The sequence below is a fragment of the Plectropomus leopardus genome, chromosome 18 (genome assembly GCF_026936395.1).
Source record: "Plectropomus leopardus strain MGB_pleo_1.0 chromosome 18, ASM2693639v1, whole genome shotgun sequence".
Lineage (NCBI taxonomy): Eukaryota > Metazoa > Chordata > Actinopteri > Perciformes > Serranidae > Plectropomus > Plectropomus leopardus.
In genome coordinates, this window is record NC_142193.1 from 32258599 (window position 1) to 32279611 (window position 21013).

The 21013-nt window shown below is 41.6% G+C and overlaps 1 protein-coding gene across 16 annotated transcripts in view; it reads left to right on the plus strand.

Moving 5' to 3' along the window:
- Nucleotides 1-21013, plus strand: part of nfixb (nuclear factor I/Xb) — a 207693-nt gene that overhangs the window by 52411 nt on the left and 134269 nt on the right. For 6 of the 16 annotated variants that reach the window (XM_088069576.1, XM_088069567.1, XM_088069563.1 and 3 more), the window contains one exon: nt 10641-11172. In XM_088069576.1, the coding sequence (XP_087925702.1) occupies nt 10641-11172 (532 nt within the window). Of the gene's footprint in view, nt 1-4200; nt 4353-9017; nt 9881-9900; nt 10157-10640; nt 11173-21013 lie in introns of those variants that run through there. The other 10 variants (XM_088069561.1, XM_088069564.1, XM_088069573.1 and 7 more) reach the window with 6 other exon arrangements.

The window sequence follows — 21013 nt, forward strand, 5'->3', positions numbered from 1 at the left end:
TTTGTGTGTGTGTGTGTGTGTGTGTGTGCTAATTTTAAGGTAATTTTCTAGTAACATTTTGCTAATTTCTTGCAAAATATTTGGCAACGTCTTGTTAAGTTGCTCATTGTCTTCTTTTTGGGTTTTTGGAAGAAATCAAATCAATTTGCTCAGGCTCCAAGGGGTTAAATCTCCAAAGTTTCCACCAAAAAAAGAAAAATGCTATTTTGGGGGATTTATATATCACAGGGTGGCAGGTGTGTTCCCTGGTTTCATCCAAAACTAACCAAAGTGTTTCCTGATGCTGCAGAGAGCGTGTTGTCTCGGGCTCGCTGTGGTTTTATTCTCTAATCAGAACAAGCTTCAGTGCCTGCTGCATGACCCTGCATTGTTATCACACTCAGTAATCATCCCTGTTAATCATTAGAAACAGTCGAGGGGGAGAGAGACACACGATTACATTTTAAAGACAGGGGAAAAAGTGCATCACAGCACCCCACGCTCTGCCACTGCGGGGAGCGAGGGACGAGATCCGCCGAGCTCGGCCTCGTTGGTTCTCCCAGTTTACAAACCAGCACGTTACTATGTGTGAAAAACCTGCAAGTAATTTGCGGTGGCTGCGTGCTAACGTGCCCAGGGTGGGCCGCGTGGAGGGGGGACCAGCTGAGGAGGAGGCACGCACGGCACATTCCAGTCCCACAAAGGGGCTCCGCTGCCTGGCTGCACAGCAACTCCGACCTCTGGAGCTCCTGCTTTACCCCTCCTGCAACTGCACACCAATACCAGCCACACATTCAGGGACGTGGAGGTTTCTTTAATCCAGATCACTCCTGCAAATCATTCAGAATTCACATGAGGAACACAGTGTGCTGAAAAATAAAACACAGATGTAAGATTTCACTGATTAACCCCTTGAGACCTGAGCAAATTGGCTTGATGTCGTTCATAAACACATAAAGGCAATGAGCAACTTACAAAGAAATGACCCAAAAATGAGCAAAAAGACTGTAAAAGTGCAAGAAAATGACCTGAAAGATAGAAAAAAAAGTGTCAAATGTAAAGAAAAAGAAATTACCCGCAAAAAAGGGCTTAAAAATACTAATAATTCCAAAAAATGATTTAAATGTCTCATGTTTGCACTCTAAAGCGAATGATTGAATCTCTGAATCCCTGAGCCGGGGGTCAGAGAGACCTGGTGTCGGGCCCCGTCCGGGGTCAGGGACGCTCAGCTGGGCAGAAGAGGACAGAGCCGGGCCACACCAGCACAGAGCGGCCGCTAATGAAGGGCCGGGCGGCTGGGAGGCCCCGGGGTCACACAGACGATGGTTAATTGGTCTAATGAGAAGCAGCGTGGCCTCGGTGAGGTCACGTACCGCAGGACGGACAGACCTGCTGCAGCGGGGCATTATGGGTCAGAAAGAGGAAGTTTTTTGAAGTTTTCCAAAGTTAAAGATATTTAACATGTGATGTAGAAAACTCCGGGCATCCAGAATAGTTGAAATTATTTAGAAGAAACATTTTAGTGTTGGTCGGAAAACAAAACATTCAAGCCAAGGATTTATCATAACAAAAAAATAATGCGTCTGAGCGTGCCAGAGTTTTGATTATTTGGCTTTAGGATTTGGACTTTAGAGTAAAGCTCAGTTTTACCTCCAACGTTTCTTCGAAACTCAGATGAGGTTGCCGAATAAAAACGAAACAGATGCTTCTCTGTCAGTTTCACTGCACATATTTTACTTGCCGTCTTTTTGCATGAATTTATGTTGAGACATGAACTTTGTGAGCCGGCAGGACGGCCTCCTGCTGACTCAGGGACACTCAGCTGGCTTTGTTTGGGGGCCACATTTTTCACAAAATGACAGGGGGCCAGGGGCCAATCGCAGCAGCCCTGTACATGTTTCTAGGATTTTAGGACATTTTCGTATGTTAGGACATTTGTCGGATTTGAGGACATTTAAGATTTTCGAATGTTTAAGGACATTTCTCAGATCTTGGGATATTTCTTAGATTTTGGGACATTTCTTGGATTTCTGGACATTTACAGGATTTTCAGAATCAGAATCAGAATCAGAATACTTTATTCATCCCAAGGGAAATTCTGTAAAGTTTAGCACATTTCTCAAATTTTTGGATGTTTCTCAGATTCTAGGACATTTCTGAAATTTTATGATGTTTCAGGAATTTAGTACGTTTCTAGGATTTTTGGACATTAGGTTCTAGGACCTGTGTCGGGGGATCCTCCACTGGCACTTTTTTTGATCAACAAGCTCTGTTTTGATACTGTTTTATGCTCTCTGACACCTTATGGAGACTAAAAGGACAAAAACTGTTCCTAGTGTGAATCACTTTATTTTTACTGTGAATTAGAAAATGGTTGGGGGCCACCAGGCACCCTGTCAGGGGCCAGATTTGGCCTGCAGGGTGCAAGTTGAGTCTCACTGTGCTAACTGATTAAGCCTCAACATTTTTTTAATTTATTTGCAACATTGCAGTATTTTAAAGCAACTTACAAATATGTCAGAAAAAAAGCGTGCATTTTCTGTTAGCCTAATTGGTGTATTCATATAGACCTGCAGTGAGGCTGAAAAAATAGGACCAAAAATAAAATAATATTCCTTGTAGATCTGCTTTTGATTTTCATAAAACAATCAAATGTAAATGGACTCTAAAAATTATGAATTGGCGTCTTTTTAAGGGTTTTTATGCAAGGTGAGAAACATAAACAGATATGAAGTATTTTAAAGGACGGAGCCTCCTCTGTCAGAGGGTTTTTCAGGCGCTCTAATGAATCAAACTCTTTTTTTCTCACAGTAAAGAGCCTTTTCTCTCCTGGCTGAAAGAGTTAATCTGAAGTTGGCAGCCAGCTCCGCAGTCTCGGTCAGACGTGCGGAGAATCGAAAAATAAAGGACTTCAAAATCATTTCTTTTGTCTCGTCATAGACTGTTTAAATTCAGCTGAAGCGTTTTGGGCAGCAAATTGTGGCCTGAAAGCGACGCTTTTGCGATGGAAAAGCTGTTTTTTAAACTTAAATATGAATCGCCTAATTAGCCTATAAAAATATCGTTACTATTTTAATATCTATTCCGATTTATTTTAAATAGACGTTTTTTTTTTAATTATTGACAATAAATTATAGGCTAAAGCAAAGAAGGTGCGGGCTTTAGGATGATATTTCATCAATTCAGCAGTAATCCGGGTCATTCAGGGCCTTACATTCATTTCTCCACACACACATTTTCACTACATAAATCCATGTGTTATGAGGATAATTGACGTCGGGTTTTAGTAACGGTGTTTCATAAATGTGTTGCTTGCGGGGATGCCAGCTCGTCTATTTTTACCCCATTTTTCGTGTTATTTCTGGCATAATCCATCCGTGAAGATGTCTTTACTTTTTTTGTTCATATCTCAATGAGATGAGAGAGAAATGCAGGGGTTAAAAAGAAGAAATGATGCATTTTTAATAATTTTGACTGTTTTTTTCGACATATTAACGGAATCTGGATGAAATTTGCGGGAAATAGATGGAAAAACACTTTGGTGGGGAATAATATAAGCACTTTAACCCTTTGAAATCTGGATGGGCATCACTTTTCTCTCACGCTGCTTTCACACGTAGTCCCATTTAAACCTTTGTGAGCAAATGGGTTTGATTTCTTTTGAAAACATGGAAAAAGGCTAAATGTTCCACAAATTGCAAGAAATAAGTAGGTTTGGGCAATTATCCTTATAAAAAAAAAAGCTAGAGAAAAAAGCTAGGTGAAGACTTTATTCAAAACGATCATGATTATACATATTTAAACGTGTTACGGAATTATGATATTTTTTTAAAGCAAAATTTTCAGGTAATTTCTTTCCTTTTTTAACTTCCCCTTTTTCTTTTTTTAACACAATTTTTCAGGTAATTTTCTCGTATTTAAAAAAAAAAATTCTTGCTAATATTTGTGTCATTTCTCTGTTTTGCTGCTCATTGCAATCTTTCCATTTAAAATCAGGTTTCAAAGGGTTAAATGTCGATTTTTTTTTAAAAGCAGAAAATTGCGTATTTATTTAGAACTTTTAATTTTTTTTTGTTTTATTGTCAGGCCTGAAATGTGACCTATAATGCATTGAATTGGTCAAAATTCGATTTTTTAAAATTTAATTATTCAGCCTATTTATTCTTTTTTTGTGCGACTTTTAAAGTGAAAAGATGTGACGCCGGAAACTCGTGCTCGGCGTTCTCTTGCACGCGCACGCGTATTTTCCCGCCGCTGTGTGAAAATACCAGGAAGAAGAAAACAAAAACAACAACTGGAGCTGCTAATTGATAATAATTAGCTGGATTTAAAGCTAAAGGCCGACGCGGGGCTGCCCTAAATGAACTGAGCAGGTAAGCAGATTAACCGGGAGACACTTTGTGTCTCCGCGGCGTCCATAAATGAAATAAACGTCTCTTTTAAACACCTGAAATATCGGCCTCATGTGCGTTGGCGCAGATATGGAGACAGAAAGCGGTTTGCTGTCCCGCCGACACTTTGAGGGATTTTTCTCCCTCCAGATTTGGCAGTTTGAAAGAATCTGCATAACAGTTATTCCTGGATTCATTTCTTATTTTTTTTTTTTTTTTAGCATAGCTAAGGAAAATGACTTAAAACCCCCTTGTAGTCAAATTCCAGTGACATGTGAATGGTGGGTTTATTTGCATTTTGGCACCCAGAAAGACTTAATTTCTCCTGACAAATACACACACACACACACACACACACACACACACACACACACAGAGGAATCACATTCAGTCAAGTGCCAGTCAAGTTTAGTTTTGTGTCCTGCAGGTGCTGATGGGAGCAGAAATATACATTTAACCCTTTGAAACTTGAGCAAATTGGCTTTTAAGAAGGCAATGAGCAATCTAGCAAAAAAGACCCAAAAATTAGCAAGAAATTTACAAAAGGTTATAAGAACATTATCTTAAAATAAGCAACAAAAAAAGTTACACCCCCCCCCAGAAAAACACCACATACACATATGACCTTAAGATAGTGGTAAAAAAGAACAAAAATACAAAAGTTTTTTTGTAAAATTTTGTAGGATAATTCTAAATATAGAATGATTACATTTATAAATAAAAATTTGTGGACATTTTTCCCTAGATTTTTAAAAAAATAATATTACATAACCCCCCTCCCCAACTAGTTTTCAGATGATTTATTTATTTTTTTTTAAGTTGCGGGAAATTTCTTTCCAAGTTCCTCTTTGCCCTTTTTTCCTAAAAAATTCAAAATAAATCAGTTTTCTCAGGTTTCAGAGGTTTACGTGCTTGTGAAAAGTGTCTGAACACAGTATGAGAAAACTGATGATGATTCAGGTGTTAAAGGGTTAATGAGATTTGTGCCTTTGTGTTGTTGCTTTATCTAACTGTGGTCAGAAACACACACACACACACACACACACACACACACACACACAGTGAGCCTGGATGGATGTGGGGGTGTGTGTCGTCCTTCACAGATGATGGCTGGAAGATGAAGTTGAGTTGCAGTTTAATGTTGTTTGTCGAGTGTTTGTTCGTGAGAGAACGGCGCTCGTTTTGTGTTTGTAACAGAACGCACATGGCTTTGTTTAGATGTCAATAACCTTGCTCATTATTTAAAGATGGCACAATGTACGGTTGTTTTTGGCTGATGTGACTCGTCATTTTCTTTGAGAAGGGAGAGAGCTGCAGCTCAGTCGTTTTTATTAGAGCTTTATCTGTCGATTATTGTCTCTGTTGTCTCAGCTGTCAAAAATTGCCTCCTATGATTTTCCAGATTTCAAGGTGACATCTCAGGATTGCTTGTTTTGAGTGGCTGTCTGTCCAAAACTTAATCGATATATACTTGTGTGTCACATTTGGCAAAATAATTGTTTAGAACCAGGAAACAGGAATCCAATTTAGTGTTTTTACGAAAAATACGAAAAGACGAATAATCACAGCTGCCGCTATTTTCGTTATAGATATATCTGTCGATAATTGTCTCTATCGATAATATTGTCTTTAAAATGCCAGACAGCTGTCAAAAACTGCCTATTATGATTCTCCAGATTCTCTTATTTGACATTTGAAATGCTCATTTTGTTTGATCATCAGTGCTTTTGAAAAACAGATATTCTGTTTTTCAAAAAGAAAAACATCAACGCCTCATTGTAATGAAGCTGTAACCACAAATCCAGTGTTTTATCTTAAAAAAGGACTAATAATTCCAGCTGCAGCTGTTTTCATCATGGATTTATCTGTTGATTACTGTTTCCACGATCCAAAAAGGCCTGTTTTGATTTTCCAGATTTCAGGATTGCTTGTTTTGTGTGGCTGTCTGTCCAAAACTCAATCAATATTTAGTTTTGCGTCACATTTGGTAAAATAATTGTTGAGAAGCAGGAATCCATTTTGGTGTTTTTGCTTAAAAATATCAAGATTATTTAATTTGCTGATCTCCGATTGATTGATCATTTTTGTCGTTAAAAGGCCAGACAGCTGTGAAAAAGGGTCGTAATGATTTTCCGGAGGTGACATTTGAGTCGCTTGTTTTGGTTGTTTATCAGTACAAAAGTCAATATTCAGTTTTATATCATAGTGGCAAAAGAAAACGTCAATCCTCAGTTTAGTGTTTTTGCTTTATTAGACGACCGTAACGGGCAGATCTGCAGCTGACCGTCACTCTCACTGTCGATTATTGTCCTGATTGATCGTTTTGTGCTTAACATGTCAAACAGCTGTGAAAAAATGCCTTTTATTAATTTCCAGAGTCCAAGGTGACATCTCTGAATTGCTCGTTTTGTGTAACCATCAGTCCAATAATATTGAGTTTTCTATCACCTGGCATCAAATCCTCATTGTTGAGAATTTGGAAATCAGGAGACCAGTTTGCTGTTTTTGCTTTATTATAGGGATAACCATTAGGGCTGCAGCTAATGATTGTTTTAATCTGTGGATTAGTTTCTCGATTGATTATTTTGTCCATAAAAAGCCAGACTGCTGTGAAAAATGCCTATTTTGGCCTGTATGACTTTCCAGAGTCCACAGTGACATCTCTTCATTGCTTGTTTTGTGTGACCGTCAGTCCAAAACCTCAATAGATGTTCAGTTTTGTGTCACACATGACAAAAGAAAGCATCAAATCCTCATTGTTGAGAGGCTGGAACCAGGAAACCAGTTTGATTACTGCCAAAAACAACTAAGGATTCTTTCATTTTTGGTTAATCTGGCATTTTATTAACAAAATAATCTATCGAGAAAATAATCGACAGGCAGCTGTGTAAAAGAGACTCTTGATTGCTTGTTTTGTAGAGTTTTGTATCATACCATCAAATCCTCATTGTTGAGAATATCTGGAAACCAGGAGACCAGTTTGGTGTTTTTGTTTTAGACCTACAACTAAAGATTGCTTTCGTTGTTGATTATTTTCTTGAGAATTTAATTAAATGACAGAAAAAGGTTAAAAATTCGATCGGTGTGTCCAAAAGCCAAAAATGATGACCTAAAATATCTTGTTTTGTCCTTATCTCCAAAACAGTTTACTGTCATAGAGAAGGAAAGAAAAAGCAAAATATTCCAAAACAAGAAGCTGAAATCTGAGAATTAAAAAAAAAAAAACTCAAACTGATTGATTATCGAATTAGTTTGTGATCAATTTCATGGTAACCATGGTTTCGAGATCAGCACCGGCCAAAAGCCAAATTCAGGTAAAATATGCAGGTGGCTGCGAGATTTACTCATCAGCCAGAAAACAAAGCAGATCTCACCTCCGAATTAAAAGCGTCTATCTGACATTGTTGTCAAAATCTGTGACAGCATAGAAGCATGGTTTGTTTTTTGAATTATATGCATTTTGGATTTTTTTCTTTACAAAACACAACGGCTCATATCGTAAGCAAACCTTTGAAGCTCAGTATGTCGAATCCGCTCTGAATGCAGAAAGAACATTATAATTGTGAGGTCGTGGTTGACTGAGTGGCACGTGAACAAAAAAGTTTCCAAACCTGCAGCTAATCAACGAACTGCCGCAGCTCAAATAATTGGACAACCAGAATGATTTCAGATGAATTTTCAGTTGATGGACTGATCGTGTCGGCTTTACACACGTTCTTGCGATTGTTGACTAAATTTGACGTGGTCCTCGTTGAGGTTCTAGCGTTGGCCGAGCGCATTGAACTAAAATATGATTTCTGCGCTCGGTAAGTGTTCCTTCTTTTTGTTTGGCGCCTCGCTCTGTGATTCAGCAGCCTTCAGACTGTCTGCGGAGCAGGTGCAACCTCTGAATGACATGCTGTCACCATGAGGCAACATGGCAGCCGTCGCCGCTCGCACATCGAATGCCTCCCTGGAGGAAGGCGGCGAGCGTGGAGTAAATTCGGGGGAGTTTTGACGCTCGTGCTGACCATTTTATCTGCCGCTCACAGTCAATACAGCTGAGGCGAATTTCCTCTGAAATTCTGTAACCACCTCTAAATCATCCCGTCATTGATTTGTGTGTGTGTGTGTGTGTGTGTGTGTGTGTGTGTGTGCAGTCGGAGGAGGAGTGTGGCCGCCCGGGTTTGTTTCTCCCTCTTTGTTTGCTGTGGTAAACCCACGAGCAGCTGCCGGTGGTGGGGTCTGGAGGGATTCTGAAGCTGTGTGTCCTCGCTCTGCCATCCTCTGCCAAGGTGGCATTATGCAAGCGGAGAGAGGGGTAGAGAGGAGCGCAGAGGAGGGCGGGGGTTTGCGCTGGGGGGGCGGGGGGGGGAGGCGATGGCGGCCATAGTAAAGATGGAGGTAGGCTGAGGGGATTGGTGCAGGAGAGGACTTGCTCCCTTGAACTTTGCCTCCGTGTCAGAGTGGAACTTGTCGATTTGGCAAATTGTGCAGCGTCGGACGAAGCTGCGCTCTCTTACACTCCCACCTGCTCTCTCTCTCTCTCTCTCTCTCTCTGCTGCACGCTCTCTCTCTCTCTCTCTCTCTCTCTCTCTCTCTCTCTCTCTCTCTCTCTCTCTCTCGTACACCCCCCTCCCCACCCTCTCCTCTTTCTCTTTTCCCTCCCTTTCAGCTCTTGAAGCTAACGCATTGGCTGGGCTACAGGCATCTTGTTGCCAAATAGGTGGGCCCTACTCGTGTTGGCAAAGGCTCAAGCAATGGTTAGGGAAAGAACGCGGAGAGGACGAGAGACGGCGAGCGAGAAACAGAAAGAGAAAGAGAGAGAGTTGGAGAGAAAAGGGGAAAAAAGAAGCAGCACTCGGCTTTGCCAGCGGTCGTATGCGCTCGTCCAACATTGATTCGGCTCTCTATTTTTTTTTTTTTTCCCTATTCTTTTCTCTTCTCTCCCTGGCCCCCCCATCTGTGTGTGAGAGTGTGTGTGAGTGTGTGTGTGTGTGTGTGTGTGTGTGAGTCTTGCGCCGGGCCCAGGGATCAGAACAGACACTTACACTTTGCCAAGGATTTTTTTTTTTCAAGGTTCATTTTTTTTTTTTTTTGGAAAGCACAAAGGACTGTTTATTTTATGTGCATCTATCCCAAGTTTTTTTTCTAACACAGTGCAATACTGTTACTATTTTTACTTGACAATTTTTGTTGCTACAAGTTTTTATCTGTCATTTTTGTGTGTAATGAGCTGCTGGCCGCCGTCCTGCAGCGAATTTTCTCCTTCCTAAAAATCTTGGGGTTTTTTGTTTTGCTTTTAAACTTTGGCCCACTGTTTTTAGTGAGCAGCATATTCTGCTAATTATTTTTTTTTTACAACCCCCACCCCCTCTAAGTTTTTTTTTTTCATCTCCTAATTCTCCACCCCGTGCCAAACCAGCGCTCGCTTTACATTGGGGAGCGCGGGAGGAAAAAAAAAACTGGTGCAGGAGATTTTTTTTTTCACTTTAAACGCTGTGCCAAATTTATGATGAGAGTGCAAAATGGTAACTACCAGGCCGTCTGTCTTCCTCTAGCAGTGTGGTTTTCTGTGGTGATTTCTGTCTGCTTTCAGTTTGTTGTGGAAATGTGAGTCTGGTTGGAGCTCCCTTTGCATGGTCGCAGAGATAGGAAATGGTATGGCTGATCTTTTAGCTGCACATTTCAACAGTGGTCTTGTGGCGGCAAAGCTTGGCGGTGGTGAGCGACCGGTGTGTGGCAACCCTGGCACAGGAACGCTGTGGCGAGATCTGGGCTTTGTTGCCCAGAGATATGTAGTGAAGGTATTATAGTACAGCAGAATAACTTTTCTCTTTACGGCAGGAAACTGGGAGCGCAACTTGGCTCAGCTGTCTTTTGGATTTATGCATTTTGTCTTTGTTCAGTATTTTGCTGTTAATTGATGAAAAAGGAGGTTTTGCATTTTTAAAGTTAAGATTAATTTTCTTATTTATTGCTGCATATTTATTTATATTTTATCTGACTATATTTAATGTACATTTTATGCATGAGTATTTATTTAAATTTTGTTTTTTATTTTAGTAATTAGATTTTTGATGAACATGTGATTATAATAGATTTGCTTTTACTAAAGATGCACTATATTTTGTAATATTTTAACTTAAACCATATTTCCTATTTTTTCATTTGTAATTGTTTAATGTTTTCACAGCTTAATTTAAACAATTTGCATGCTCTCTTTGCTCTCTTTTAAACTAAAAGCTTTTTTTTCCAGCGCTCTAACTTCACACGTCTCTCTCTCGTCAGGATGAATTTCATCCCTTCATTGAGGCCCTCCTCCCCCATGTCCGTGCCTTCTCCTACACCTGGTTCAACCTGCAGGCCCGTAAGCGCAAGTACTTCAAGAAGCACGAAAAGAGGATGACCAAGGACGAGGAGCGCGCGGTGAAGGACGAGCTGCTGGGGGAGAAGCCGGAGATCAAGCAGAAGTGGGCCTCGCGCCTGCTGGCCAAACTCCGCAAGGACATCCGACCCGAGTTCCGCGAGGACTTTGTGCTCACCATCACGGGGAAGAAGCCGCCCTGCTGCGTGCTGTCCAACCCCGACCAGAAGGGCAAGATCCGCCGCATCGACTGCCTCCGCCAGGCCGACAAGGTGTGGCGGCTGGACCTGGTGATGGTCATCCTGTTCAAGGGCAGCCCCCTGGAGAGCACGGATGGCGAGCGGCTCGTCAAGTCGCCGCAGTGCTCCAACCACGGCCTGTGTGTCCAGCCGCACCACATCGGAGTGACGGTCAAGGAGCTGGACCTCTACCTGGCCTACTTCGTCCACACACCAGGTATGTTTGTATCACACTGCACCACACACACACACACACACACACACGCAGGTCGGCGTGTATCATGTCACGCACACTCCAGACCCCTGGCTGTGTACCGAGCTGAGCCGGGCTTTGATAAAACCCCGTCAGGACTGAGATAAGTTTAAAGGGACAGTCTGCGCAGGATCATCTTTAAAAAATGTCTCCCAGATTTCGATCTGGTTTAAAGAGATTCTGAGAATTTGACAGTGAGGCTTAAAACCTGTGTTTACCTAGAGATATGTTTGCGTTGGTACATTTGTTCAAGTATTTGCGTGCAAATTTGTCTAAATCCAAATGTGCATGTTTTCCGGTGCCATCGGTAAACAAAAGCATCTGCAAACCTGTTTATCTGTGTGTGCATGCATGTGCATACGTGTGTGTGTGTGTGTGAGACGCACTTTGTCATGTGTGTGTAATCCATGTGTATGTTATTGTGAGATTGGTGTGCGTCAGTGTGTGTGTGGTGGTGTGGAGAGTACAGAGACAGCTGGCCCAGTCCCAGGTAGTTTAGGAGGCTGCGAGAGTCAGCCTGTCTGTAGCCTCAGCCGCCTCAGTCTTACGCCACGCTACACACACACACACACACACACACACACACACACACACACACACACACACACACACTCTCACTCTCACACTCATGAGTGGACACACACAGGAGCTCCCCTAACACAACTCACCCAAGCTGCCCTGATCGTTGTCTCCTGATTCTACTGCTCAATCACACACACACACACACACACACACACACACACACACAAGTTGAGACTTTTGTGTTTATGGCCGTGTGGCTCTGCCTGTTTGTTTATGAGACGTTTTATTTTTCCATATTGGACACACGTGTTTCCTGCTGTGACCGTAAAGTTAAAATAGAGGCGGTGAAAATAATTCAGTGTTATTTGTACACAAACCTGCATGTGTCCTCTGAAAGCAATTTGACACTAATGAATGTAGGACTGGAAATTTCCTCTTTATTAGATTTTGAAGAGAAAAAAATAGTTCTACTTTATACTTAATTTACTAAATGGCAACACTAATGTGCAAAATTAACATCATATAAAAATATCAGTGTTTTTTGTTGATTTTGCAAAAAAGAAGAAGAAAAACACTTTTTCTGTTGTAAAACAAGATTATAGTTTCTTACAGTCACTTTAAAATAATTAAGTCTATATCATTTCCGTCAGTCATCACAAATCTAAATAAGGCTGCACGATAAGCAAACAATTTCATACTGCCATTTGTTTTGACAGATATTGAGACACGTGCCACGATTTTAGCGCAAATGGTAATTTTACACAAAAATATAAAACATTTTTTTTCTTCATTTGCACCAGACAAGAATATTCCCTTTATGTCTGAATTATGATTTGTCGGAATCTCTGTAGCATCACAGTGCTTCATTTTTAATCTTGTGTTGTGGCACATTTGACTTTTTGTTAAGAAATTGCAGCTCCTGCATTTTGGATATTGCACTTGGGCTTATGTCACTAACATTTCTGTTAATTGTGCAGCCCTGCCTTTAAGACACAAGCAGCATGAAGGTTTTTGTAAAGATGTTGTGTGATTCTGTTTAAACGGGAAGAATTAGAAATGAAACTGGAAAATGAAACAGATATTGGTGGTGCAAACGGTAGCTGTGTTTCAGAGCACTCATATTTGTAGGTATTTTAAATCTGTTGTTGCCTATATGTGACTTTTTAGTGTAGTTAATGATATTTACAATTTAAGCCAAGCTGGCTGCTCTATATTTAATCACATTGCATCAATATTGTGATTTGAGAATGGATACGGTTGTAGTTTTTGGATATAGTAAGTGTAGTTTTGTCCTGGTTTTTAAGGCATATCAGTAAAATGATGTAATTTTCTTAACTTGAGAGCTAGCTTTTCTCATTATATCCACTTTATTGTTAGTTATTTTCCCAAAAACAGTAATATTTAATTTTCTGCTCATTACTGAGTGTTTCTTTAAATGTGCAGTGACCACAGCAGCATTCATTTACATTTTGATATAATGTACTGATAAGTAGTTTTTTTGCCTTTTCGTGGTGAAGCTTTCCAGTTAGAGCGCGGTGGTTTGTCACCATGATTCAGGTGTTGTTGCAGGTAGTGTCAGGTGTAGCGAGCGTGCGCCCTCCTCCCTGTCCTGTTCTCCTGTGTCTCTCCAGTAAAGGCTTCTCTTACCACAGACTGGCATACAGTTACAGGACCTTAATTCTCTTCCTTGGCAGGGTGGCGCAGCGTTCCTCTGTGACAGAGCGCCCCATGCCAGGCTCCTTTCAGCCCAGTGTGTAACTCTGCTTGAGTTTGCGGGGCCTCCGTGAGCGCCTCTTCCTGTTCCACAATGCGCCGTGGCGAACCGCGGCTCAGATTAGCTCCCAGCGCAGCCTGGTGCCCCTCGGAGGAAAGCCTCTTTTTTACTCCGTGCCAGAATCCGGCAGCCACTCACCCCCATACGAGCGCTGCAGCAGCAGCAGCCTCCGTCTGAATGATTTGTGTGCGGCTGCATGTCATATTTATTTTTGCACCTATATGAGCATTCTTATATAAATCTGTTTTCCAGTCAAGAGCACAACATGCCCTTAAATGACTATAAGCAAAACTAGGAAAGGGCTCTTGTTACGTCATAAATGGAGCTATTTTTTGTCTTTCCTGTTTGCTAAAAAAAAGTCGATGTTCTGTCCGCTGACAGAGTCCACTCTCTGGTTCGGATCCTGCTCAGCTTTTCCACAGGCGGTCTGTGCAGCACCTTTCACACACGAATAAACCAGAACAGAGAAAACAATATAACATATTGTTATAACTTTTTTATATTGGTCGATATCGATAATTATCCACCAAAAAAGTCAAATTAGTAGTTTAAAGGCTGACTTTTGCTCCTAAGTGAAAGTTGGAGGAACCACATGGTTAATTATGGTTGAAACTATTATTTATTGTCAAACGATTTCACAAAAGTGAGGTAGATTCAAAACAAAATAATCCTATTAAATAAGATAATAAACAGATGAAGAAATGTTAATTCTGGTCAGCAGCATGTTGAACTTTGTACACATGATTTTTTTAAGCATTTTAGTGACAATGGAGAGAGAATAGACAAAATGAAAATCAGTTTTACACCCACAGTTTTTAATTTCTGCCGTTTCTTAAACAAAACAAGAACAAAAGATGGACTTTGATGACGTCGTGAAGTAACAATGAAAGTCTGACATGACAAAAATCATGTTTACAGACGTGTCAATGTATGAAAGTTTGATTCACGATACCTTGAGTCACGTTTTATCATATCATCATATGTAATAGCTGGGTAGTCGGTCATATTCACCTGCTAACAAACCATCAGCATTAGACGAGTAAACTTTACAGCTACTGCGGCCGACGCTATGTGGCGAATTCGGTCAGGGTGTGATGTAATCCGTGGTTGAAGCATTCGTGCAAAAAATAACGTTTTATGTTGTGGTACTGTTAAAACTTGTTGTGTTGTATATCCTTAACGTGTACATGTTTAATTACACTGTGTGCCTTTTTGCCTTTTATTGTATTTTTTATTATTTTAGGATGCGTATTTACATAAGGCAAGGGACGAGGGATAAAAAACTCGCTCCTCAGCTAACGCGGGTGCATTAATGCACATTGTTCCTTCTTAAAGAAATAAACGACAAAATGATGCCATATACGGTCCCCCGCTCTTCTTCTTCTTCTACTGCTGCTGCTCCGTCTTCTTCTTCTGTCTAATTCTGGTTGGTAGCTGGTGTTCAAGGTGCGTTACCGCCCCCCCTCTGTGGGCGTATGTATTTGTACGTATTGTTTCGTTATCCAGGAAAATCACATTGAGGTCATTTTTGTTTCATCCCCCAGCCGTGTAGAAAGCTCCAGAAATGAGTCCTAAAAGCCGGAGATCGGTTAGCATTTTAGCACCTGCAGTTCTCTCGCCTAAAGTCAAAATAAGAAAAATAAAATTTTTCCTTAGATTTTAGGAAAATTGTCTTCTACTTTTTTAAAATTTGGGATTTGAGAAGCATGTTTATATTGACAAAAATTACAACATATATACATGTGGTATGCGTGATTTACGCAGCTAACTAATGTTAACTCCAGTGAGTAGCTAATAACCCGGTTTTATATATCCAAAGAACTTTTATAAAAATAAAATGCATGGCAGCCAGAGCAGATTTTGAATTGAGACAGCTGTTTATTTGTCAAAATGTGCAGCCACAGCCGGCTTGTGCAGGTTTTACGTCACACTAAATTCACCTTTTAGTAAAACAGATTCTGTATGTTGAGGAAGTATCCGGGGTAGAAAGCATCCAGTCGTTTGAGCTGCGGTTGTTTTCCAGGAGGCAGTGTGGGGTTAAGCAGAGTTTACAGAAGGACAGACAGACAGTGGCTCCGCTCTAACCTTTGGGGGTGGCAGCGTTACAGTTTTATTCTTAGCTCCCCGTCCCAGGGTGTCTGTGTCTTGCGGAAGCTATCAGTTGCCAGGCCTGATGATTGGACCGCGGCCGCCTCACCCGCCTGTCCGCGGCGTTTCAGTTCTCTTGTCCCACTGATGTCACTGTCGCCAGCTGCAGGGGGGGCTCTGCTTTCAAGCGGCGTGATTGACAGGACAGGAGATACACCCCCCTCCTCCCAGCGCTCACCCCCTCCTCTGTCTGTCCAGTATGTGTCTCCGCTTTTGTCCAATTATAGACTCGGGGCCCTTCCAGGCGGGGCGCAGAGAGCCGGGACAGATCACTGCGCTGGGATCTGCGCTCTCTTCTCTGCAGCTGCAAAGAAAGGTCCCACCACCAAAATTATCTCCTGACAAATACCTGGCCGCGCACAGATCGGGATTTAATTGTGGCAGACTGATGAGAGCCGACCCCAGAAGTGGTTCAATTTCTTTGCGCTGATTCGGCTGCATCTGATGATGATAACAATAATGGTTCAGGGATGTGGAGGAAGTGAGCGAGATACAGAGAGAGAAAAAAGAGAGCGATCTGATCTCATCTTTGATCACACGTCTGTCGAAACCAAAGTCTGGCTCGCCAGTTGGGCGCTCTGGGCCTTCCTCCACCTAGAGACCCCGGATCAGGTCATGTTTTTCGAGCGGCGTGTTCCATATTTGTCAGTCTGACGAAGCTGCGCGGTTCCAGCATTAGTCATGTTTGGAGCCGGAGCTGCCTCATACAGCTTTCATTACTCGAGCTGTTATGATAAAAAGATGTTTCTGAGAGAGCAGCCTCCATATCTGTTCTCTGTGCAGGAGACAGACGGACCGCAGAGGTGCCTGGGCCAGGTCCCAAAGCCAACTGTGTGTGTGTGTGTGTGTGCGTGCGTGCGTGCGTGTGCGTGTGTGTGCGCCAGACTGCGCCGTATCTGTGTGCTGCTGTGGTGCGGACCTAAGATGTTCATTTACCCATCAGTGTGCGTCTGTGCATAGTCCGGCGTTACAAATGGCCAAGAGAATATCTTTTAATAGAGGCGAACAAAGAGAGGAATCGACAGGGAGACAGACTGGGAGACTTAACGCCTTCACGTCACGCTAATCCGTCAAACACATCTTATCTGCTCTGCCCAATATCCTGAGCTTCAAAGGGAGCGAAGCTTATCAGATGCAGTTACATAATGAAGAAGAGACCAAACTGGACAGAGAGTGTGTTTTAACACACCTAGATATACAGGGTTCACACGGTCATGGAAATATGTTGCGTGTAATAAATTAAATTACATCAATGAAACATAACCGTGACTTTATTTTCTGTAGCTGGTGACGTAACGTAGCTCCAATATATGTGACAGCGTTTTGGTTTATTCATCACAAAAGTGTCTTCTGTCTCTCCCTTCATGTATGCCTCAAATTATATTTTAGCATTTTTGGCTTTAGGGACGGGGCATACATCTTAAAATAGCTGTATTTTTTATTTATTTTACAGCTGAGTTTTAAAAAAAAAATCAACCAAAAAAAATGTCCTTCTTTTTTTTTCTTTTTTTAAAAACTTTTGTTGATTTGTAAAGATTTTTTTTTGTTTTTCTCAAATTTTTGGAAGGCATTTTTTTTTTTAAAATGGCTATTTTTCTTTTTTATTTGAGGTGAATTTTTAGGGGAAAAAAGGAAAACTTTTTAAAAAACAACAGTTCTGGAGATTTTCTTAATTTATTTTATAAGAAAACAGTGTTGGGAGGCTTGTTTTATTTAAAATGTTTTGGTGAGTTTTAAAAAAAAATATTTGTGGTGATTTATTTATTTATTCTTGGCATTTTTCATAGAAAACAAACATTTTGGGCAATTTTTGTGATTTTTTTTTCCTTAAAAATCACCCAAACAACACTATTTATCACAGCCAGAAACTGTCAAAAACAGAAATTATTGGCTGAAATTTGATGATGATTTCATGATTTCATGTGAGATCATTTTTTTTTGTTTGGGAAATGCAGGCAAGTGGGGCAAGAAGAACAAAAATATTTTGGGTCCTTGAAAAGTCATGGAAAAGTTTTGAAATTTAGTCCATGACGATGTGTGGGAACCCTGGATATACATGTGTGGTGGTTGTACGTTGTGTTGTGGCAGAACGTGTTCGGTCTACGATGCTCGAGGGCGCGCAGGTTCAGTTGTCAGCTGAGCGTTTGCAGAGGAGAATCGTATTGATTGAAAGAAAGCCTCGTCTTTTCCTTGGCTGCTGTGCTGCTGTGCAGAGCAGAGATTTTCTGGACGCAGAGCAGAATTGTGCTCCAGTGTTCTGGCAGCGGTCCGTAACCCGGGCCGACGGAGAAACAGAGAGCGTCGGCGCCGAGGGAGCCACATTCATCTGGTGTGAAAAACACTGCTGGTCCGACACTTTCAACGGAAACTTTCTTACGCTTTGTTGTCATTTGAAATAATGTGCCCAATAAAGTTTGAGCTTCGGCGAGCCCCCGCGCCTGACGGGACAGCGTCAGTGACACTGTGGTGTTTTAATATGCACCGAGGCGTAGGGGCCTCCAACAGCACCGGCTTGGCCCAAATTCAGAGCCCCCAGTTTTTCCACTTGCTTTTTGCCGTCCGTGTGTGTGTGTGTGTGTGTGTGTGTGTGTGTGTGTGTGTGTGTGTGTGTGTGTGTGTGTGTGTGTGTGTGTGTGTGTGTGTGTGTGTGTGTGTGTGTGTGTGTGTGTGTGTGTGGAAGGAGGGGAGAGGAGGAGTGGAGTGTGCGGAGTGTAAGGAATCGCTGGTAAACAGATTATTCCAGTGTGATCGTGCTTCCAAATAAATCGGCAAAAAAGATGAAGCGAGCTGCTGCGCTGACCTCCTTTAACCGATCATCTCACAACTTTCCCCTCTCAGTCTCCGGGTCGGACGGCTGAGCAGCTCGGCGCGCTTGGTATCAGGCCAACCTGCTTCATATTCACTGTAATTATCCAGTTTAGTGAATAATACTGGAAAAGATACACAAAAGACTGAGTATATGATTGAATTAAGGCTCATTTGAAACAAAGGTCAGGTCTTAGCTCTGCAAATACAAAGATTCCTTGTACCAGAAAGTGCCTGTTGTGGGCAACATGGATTAGCTTTATTTCCTAATTTCACTGTACAGTGATTTTTAATTATTTGTGTAATTAAGGTTAATAAATAAATGTTATGGTGTCTCTTTAGCAATTTAGCAGCTCAGCTCTCTTTTTTTTTTTTTTACTTGCTTAGCAAATAGTAGCTGACGTATAACAAACAGATGTATTTTAAATTAAATAATTGAATTCATTCAAACGGCAGTGATGAATACAGTAAACACATGCAATAAAACAAACAGATTTTATTTGTGTTCCTGAATGGATTTTCTCCTTTTTAAAAAAAAAAAAATAGGCGCATGTTTTCCCTTTAGATTCTTTGTGCATTATTTCTGCTCTTGTTGCAGTGTGTGAATTTGCATGACCAGTCCTCTTTTTCTCTGTACAGGCGCCAGGCCTGAAATCTGTCTGCCCCCTAAAAACATACGTACGTCGGCGCAGGCGGGGCGGCTCGGCTTCTGAGCCGCGGGGCAAAGAGCAGGACGAGAGGAGAGAGGTGAAGACTAGAAAAGGAAAGCGTCTTTTTTTTTTTTTCTGGGCTGCTTCCCGGCAGCCAGATTCTGATCGGTCCGCCTCGCGCCTCGTTCCCTCGGTCCAGTGGAGCAGAGCGCGGCGAGGCTGCCCTGTAATTGGGACAGCTCTTTCCATACGGAAAACGGGGACCGGAACACCGCGACGCTGCTGAGCACACACTGTGTTTTTTTTCATTTAAAACCGTCTCAAATTCAAAAAATGATACGCAAACAAAATCCTCTTACATTAAAAAAATAAAATAAAATCCTTGAAATGAACACTAATAATGAATACATGAATAAATATCTCCCTTTTTATTTTTTCCCTCGCCTTATTTATTCTCATTTAGTGGTAATGAACGTCACTCACTGCTGTTCGCATGATATTGAGCGCTGATATAAAGTAAAAAGAAAAGCGTAGAATAAAGATGATGCAAAATGCCATGCTGAAAACAAAGAGAGAGGGAGGGCAGATATTCAGGCTAGTGGGGCTGGTTGGCAGCGTTTGGCACCCAAAGCTGCAGCTCTGTTTGGAAGGTGCCAGCTTTTCAAACCGACACAGTCTCTGCCAACTTCTCTCCTTCTGATCCTTTTCTTTCTCTCTCATTTTAACATTTTTCCCCCCCGTATCCTTGTTTTTTCGCTTAACACTTCTTCCCCTCTGCGCGTCCTCTTACGCCACCACTCCTGCGGATGCCTCCTCACAGCGAATAAAAAAAAAGAGCTTCACAACATTTATTTTACAGAGATGTCAGCGTTGAATGAAATGGCTATCGTGTTACCAGATGTGTTCTTTTTTTTTTTTTTCAAAATATTTTCCGCCGGCTTTTAGCAGAGCGAATATTGTCACTGGGGTGTGATGGTGCTGCTGCGGATTCAGGTCCAAAACAAAATGGAGGATAAAGCGCTGCTCCTCTCCAATCAGAGGAGAGAACGAGTCCACATGTGGAGAAAAAAAACTGGCAAATTAACAATTCTGAATGATCTCTCTTCTCTCTTTTATGTGAATATCATTTTTTGCCTTTGCATATTTTTGCCTTGTCTTTTGTGCTAAAATGTGTCAGAGCAGGAAATGGCAGTCAGGATTAAACACGTCTTGTGCATGATTCGGGGCCCTTCGGAGACAAGAGCGAGGTGGTGTGAGTGATTGGAGAACGCGTTAAACGCTGGGTGTGTGTGTGTGTGGGGGGGGTTGGAATTACTCAATAATGATCAGAAAATTAGAGCCATTATTGAGGGAGAGTAAACAGGCCCCTCTACGTGTGAAAGGGCCCCATTCAGGCAGGAGCCGGAGCAGGACTCCTTTCTTCCTTTCACGGATCCACCCATGGCCTCGAGAGCCCCCGCTTTTGTTGGCTGAAATAACAGAGTGAATATGTGGGGTCGCAGGGGTGGGGGGCCAGTGTTCCCAGTGTGAGGTGCAGCACAGCTACTGGCTGTCAGGTGCACTCCGTATCTGCCCAGCATTTATCTCTGCTTACTCATTTCAGCGTCTCCACTTAACAACAGTGGTGGAATGTAACTAAGTACATTTACTCAAGTATTGAACTCATGGCCTCACTTTATACTTTTACTCCACAACACTTTAGAGGGAAGTACTGCGCTCTCCATTGTCTGACACCTTTAGTTACTTTACAAAATGAAAACATAAGAAGAGTTTATGGAATATGATGATGAATTCAGTTACCACAGTTTATACAGGTACAGCTTCAGCGACTGGTTGATTAATCAGCTCAGTCACAGGAAATTAATAGCCATATTTTGATAAACAAAATATTTTTTTAAAAATAATT